At 30.4% G+C, this 5,803-nt stretch overlaps 1 protein-coding gene across 1 annotated transcript; it reads left to right on the top strand.

Moving 5' to 3' along the window:
- The first annotated feature begins 4,784 nt into the window (after nucleotides 1-4,784).
- LOC126699868 (late embryogenesis abundant protein At1g64065-like) lies at nucleotides 4,785-5,803 on the top strand. Its single transcript, XM_050397838.1, has one exon. It carries the CDS (start codon nucleotides 4,929-4,931, stop codon nucleotides 5,559-5,561), a length of 633 nt encoding a protein of 210 aa, XP_050253795.1. The 5' UTR covers nucleotides 4,785-4,928; the 3' UTR covers nucleotides 5,562-5,803.

Genomic DNA, 5,803 nt, shown 5'->3' with positions numbered 1-5,803 from the left:
CTTTTGCAAAAAATTGACTTTTCACATTTCTCATGTACCCTACTATAAATAATCTTATACCCATAAAATGTAGAGAGCTTCTAGAGAGAATTTTGAGAGGGAAACCCTAAAGAAAACCAAGATTGAATCATCCTCAATCTTAGACTTTTGATTCTCCAAATTCCTCTACTCTCACCCTCTCCATTAACATATTCTTGAAATGTTCATTTGCCAAATCCTTATCTCACCATATCCAAATCAATGATGAGGTATTTTGGTACTTGGGAAACAATTCGAAGATGACCAATTCACTTGGTTGATGCAATAGATTTATTGCGAGATCCGGAAATCTAAAGAAGACATGGTTAGGCTTAACCTTATTGGAGCAAAAAGCTTGAAGGGCTTAGGTGCATTAAGTAGATTAGGCTTGGAGGGTCTATTACTATTCGTGTATTCCAACTTTATTCTTTAGTGGATCATTTCACCACTTAGAGGACGGTGGAGAGGTTTTTCACCGAGTTCTTTGGTTTCCTCTTTGATAACACATACCGGTGTTATCTTTGTATTTGTATCTCTCTAACCCTTACTCTTACCTTTTAATTACTGTTGTATTGTGATTAATTATGGTGTAGAGTTGTTTATTTGTTTGAGTTTTTGCTTGTACTTGTTATTCCACACATTTATTGTTTGAATATAAGTTTGTGTTGGCTATATTTGAAATTGGAGATCTAAATATTCATTAGTATTTTACAAACTAATTGAACTTTCAAGTTACTTTCGCTGAAGTTCACATTTTTTATTCAAGTTCAAAGGAAAATAGAATTTTCTGAATAGCCGACTAATTCAAAGTCATAACTTTTGAATAAGGAAGAAATTATGGGTTTTCTCTTTTTATTCAACGTAGCTAAAATGATTACATAAAAATTTGTAGGAAAAAGCAAAGGAATATATAGATAAAAACGTCACTTATCGGATAAAAAATAAAACATTAAATTTTGAACAAAATAAAACGATGTCAAAATTACTAAATTCCCTCCTAAAAAAGTCTTCTTCTTCTTTTAATATGATGTGAACATTATTAGACCATTAGGCCGTGTGTGATCTTCATTATATCTGAACAAAGATCATAGAAGAAAAAAATATTCTCAACTAAATTCTTGGGGTTTACAGATAAAATATTCACAACAATGACCATTTGTCAACAAAGCAAAAGACATATTTCTCATATTAAAAAAGAAAAAAGAGAGACATATTTCTAAGTGAAATTATGACCTTAAAATTTTAAGTTCAGATATAAAGTCTAAAATATCTTTTAGTCAAAAAAAGAAGTCTAAATGTCCTGTTTCACATTCCATGGTCAAACCCGAAGAGGAAATTTGCCTAAGATATGGATAGCGGGGCCACTCGGAAATTGGCCTCCCGGGTCAGTCCTACAAGGCTAGTTATAGTGTTATCATCACTTTGGTAGGTATAGGCTATACCTACCAAAGTGATAATAACACTATAACCGTGCCCTTTTTATTTTTTGGGTTAAATAATTTTTTTCTTTCTTACTTTGGCTTCACGGATCAATACCAATAAGATTGAGCAATGGAATGACTCAAAGAGCATTCTTATTGAGAATGCTAAATATTTTAGTATTTACCGTTTTAAAATCTTATTTTATCAATTTTAATATACTACTTTACAATTCAACAAACATCAAAACTTCTATTATTTTACCATTTTATTTAAATATTATTTTTTTATTCTTTCTTTATATTTTCTTTATTCTTTATTTTTATGTTTTCAAATAACTACCATTAAACAATTTTTTTTTTTTTTACAATCTTTCTACAGTGGGCTGCTAGACATAGTAGTCCACTGTAGTTGAATTGCAAAATAAATAAGATTTGATAGTATTGATGGAGTATGCTTTTTAGTTTTTATAACATTTTGTATGTTAAATTTTAGCATTTATAGCATTTGCCCTTCTTGATAAGAATGCTTTTATATACTTTATTTTAGGGTTTGACTTACTTTATGTATTTTTTCAACTGAACATGTAGTTAGTTTCTCCTTGAGATGGAATGATGCAGCAATGAGTTTTAATCTCTATCAAATGTTTAGTTAGTACTTAGTAGATAATATGACCAAGGACGGAGCCAAAACTTGGAATTAGGGGAGCGGCTTTACTGCTAGTTGTGTGCAACAGCTCCGGCCTTTGATTCTACTAATTTATCACTAAGAATTTTTGTTTAAAAATTTTTAAATGGCCAAGTTGTTTATTTTGAGTAAAATAGATTAATTGTGCTTAATTTTTTTTAGATTTATTATTGGTAATTTTTGTTGTTGGGCTAATTTTTTTGGACTTTCATATTTTGTTTTAAATTTAATCTATTAATTTTTATGGCCTTTAAAAGGTGAAAAATGCTAAAACTACAAAATTTTTACAAATTACTATTACGATGAGTGGTTATTGATAAGTAAAAAGTAATGCAAATATACAAACCAATAAGAATTTGCTACCTTAATAGTTTGTAAAAATGTTGTAAAAAAGTGTGTGACTATAATATTTCTCTTAAAAAAATTAATGACCTTGTTAAAGAGGGGTAAAATGTAATTTATATAATGGGAAATTAAAAAAAACTGTCAAAATATTAATTGTTTTTTTTCTTTTCCCATAAAAAAATTTTTTAACTGGATTGTTAACCAGTGTCCTATAAATCCGCACATAATTTTTTATTAAAACAAAAGAAATGTCCAGTTAAAAAATCACCAAAAGTGGGCCAGATCCTTATTTTAAGTATTTTGACTTTGCTCAATTAGGAAGTTTCTCATAACTAACATACCGTAAATGTCATCAATATTACTAGTTATGCTATTGACTTTGCAAAAATGATACTTTGCTCGTCAATTAGGAGAGCTTATGCTTCCTGAGACTAAATCAGCCCTTGTCTTTCATGGTCTTTTCCTCCTAAAAAAAAAAAGAGCTTAATAGTAGCATTTCCAGAAGCATTTAACCGCGTTTCTGATACAAGCACAAAGATATACGTAATATTTACCAAAAAAAAGATATACGTAATATTTAATCAATCCAACCTAAAATCCTAATATTTAAAATGCCATATATTGTACGATGGTACGAAATCCGTTCATAATCCTCTATCTACTTTGGCTGGCGATATTTACAGCATCTCTAACGGCTTAATTAAAGTCATAATTTTTTATATTTAAGAGAGGAAAATCTTAAAATAAAGAAAATTAATTTTTTGCTCATAACTCTCTTTGTCTGGAAAGTCACTATTCATTAGCAACCAAAAAAAAAAACACTCTGGCTTAAAAAATAAAGAATGAATGAAAAAGTGTGTTTGAAAGAATGAGCAAGAGATTCTTTAGGAAGCGAAGAAAGAAATAATATATAAATAAGATAGCGAAATGAGAGAGAGATAGTTGAAAAGTATATTTAAAAACAAAGGTAGACAAAATAACAACAATAACTTTTACTCTCAAATTTGGGTTAAAACTTAAAAATGTATACATGGCTAGAGATGTTACTTGATGTAATGTAGGATAGAATTTACGATTTAATTTTGATATTTTTATGTAAAAAAATGTTATTTTAGGTTTAGGTAATTTAAGGATCTGTTTGTTTCTGTTGTTTGAACAACAGTTTTCAATATTTAATAACATTATGCGTATTTTCACATACTTTTTTATCCATGCGTATTTTCAAAAAATACAAACAACATTACTAAAATAACATTACCAAACGGACTTTATTTCCTTGTTTTTAGGTGTTTTTAATGTTTTTAAGGTCAAATTTGGTTCAAGTTATGGTTAGGTATCAATCAAGAGTTATTTCAGAATATATTTTATTGTTTGTCAAGTTCTACAGAACCCTTAAATAGGCCCCTAAGTCTATACACGATTTTTTTTTTTTTAACAGTTATTGATATTAATAAAAATTAAGACTTTTGTCTATTAATTATTTCTCTAGTGGATTCCAAGACCCTTTCTCCTTATGGATTCAAGGAATTCTCGTAGATTCGAAATTATTTTCAAAAGCAAACATGTTTTGTTTCTTGTTTTCTAGAAGTTGACCTGTTCTGTTTCTTGACGCTTCCGCATCCCGCATCATTATCCCAATTATTGATGTTACTGTATTACTCCATTAACCCAATATCTAAAAGATATAATATATATATATATATATATATATTTTTTTTTTTTTTTCTATTAGGGCTACTAGCGTATTCTTCTTAGGATAATTACTAGTGCGTGAGTGTGTGTACTTTGTATGTAATAGCGTGTGTGAAATAAACACTACTCTTCTTTCCTATACTCTTTTACCCAAAAATGATTATTCTAAGAATGAGTGAATAACAACTCCAAGCAAAAACATGTACAAAATATTTCGTTTTGTATAGAATATATTTAGTGGTTGGGGTGGGAATACACCCAACTTTTCTTCTTTTTTTTCTTAAATGGTTGTGTAATTTACCTCTTGAAATAGGTTCTGGTCAAAACAAAGTAGAAGGCAATATATGCAATTGCCAACAGGGCTGTCAATTTCTGTATTGACTAAGATTTTCTTTAGACCTCATCCGCGTAGAACGTTCTGTACTAATTCACTTTCAGCGTTCATAAATATCTTTGAAAATATATCAAATATCATTTTCCACAATTAAAAAAAGCCCATGAAGTCAAAATTTAAAGCCGCCGGACGCTACACGTTTTGGTATAAGAAAAAGAAAGAGTAGAGACATTAATTGGCCTTGTTTGACACATATTCAAATGGTACAATTTTTTATTTTTATTCTTCTCACAACTTGTGCCTTATATCATATTAAAATCAAAGCATATATCTATATATTCTTCATCTCACCCCCCACAATTTTCACCATCAAACCCATTTGAGAAACTAGAACTGAAAAGAGTGTCAACACCTTTGTGAAGAACATAAAAAAATGACAGAGAATGAGCAATCACCCTATCCGCTAGTACCAACCAATGGCCATGCCCGAAGTGACGAGGAATCATACAAAGGATCCGCAGAGCTACGTAAAAAGAAGCGTATGAAGTGCGTAGCATATGTTGTTGCTTTTGCTGTGTTCCAAACCATAATTATAGTGGTCTTTGCACTATTTGTGATGCGTTTCAAAAGTCCTAAGTTCCGGGTACGTGATGCCTCATTTGCTAGTACTTTTAATTTCACAAATGCTGCATTCAACTTGGAAATGGATACTCAATTCACAATAAAGAACACCAATTTTGGTCACTTTAAATATGAAAATGGTATTGTTATATTTTCCTATGACGGTATTAGTGTTGGTGAGGCCAAACTTGGCCAGGCACGAGCCAGGGCTCGATCAACCAAAAAGGTTGGTGGTTCTGTGACCCTGAGTTCAAGCAATTTGACTACCAATTCTAAGTTAACAAGTGATCTGGGTGGGGGTATTTTGCCACTGACTAGCAACTCAAAGCTGGATGGAAAAATACACCTGATGAAGGTTATCAAGAAGAAGAAATCTGCTCTAATGGATTGCACTTTGGAAGTTAATCTTCGAATGAAAAAAATCCAGAATGTGCAATGCAAGTGATACTCTTTGGTTATGTGCCTAAGTTTAATTTTTAAAGATATATATGTTCTTCTTTTTCTTTTTTCTTTTTGGTTTATTTCCTTTCTTTTTATATTGTAATTTGTAAGCCAATTACTACCAAGGGACAACTTTTGTTGACTAGTGTACGTAGTTCGTCCCTCATATGGCTACTCTTTGTATTACGGTGCTCATGTTGAAATTTTACTTATAATCAAGTCTCAATCATCCATATATCAGCTTAA

This window comes from Quercus robur, chromosome 9 (assembly GCF_932294415.1).
Source record: "Quercus robur chromosome 9, dhQueRobu3.1, whole genome shotgun sequence".
Classification (NCBI taxonomy): domain Eukaryota; kingdom Viridiplantae; phylum Streptophyta; class Magnoliopsida; order Fagales; family Fagaceae; genus Quercus; species Quercus robur.
This window is presented reverse-complemented; position numbering and strand designations above follow the sequence as displayed.

Coding starts and splice junctions, on each gene's coding strand:
- LOC126699868 (XM_050397838.1), top strand. CDS start 4,929: ATGACAGAGAATGAGCAATCACCCTATCCGCTAGTACCAACCAATGGC.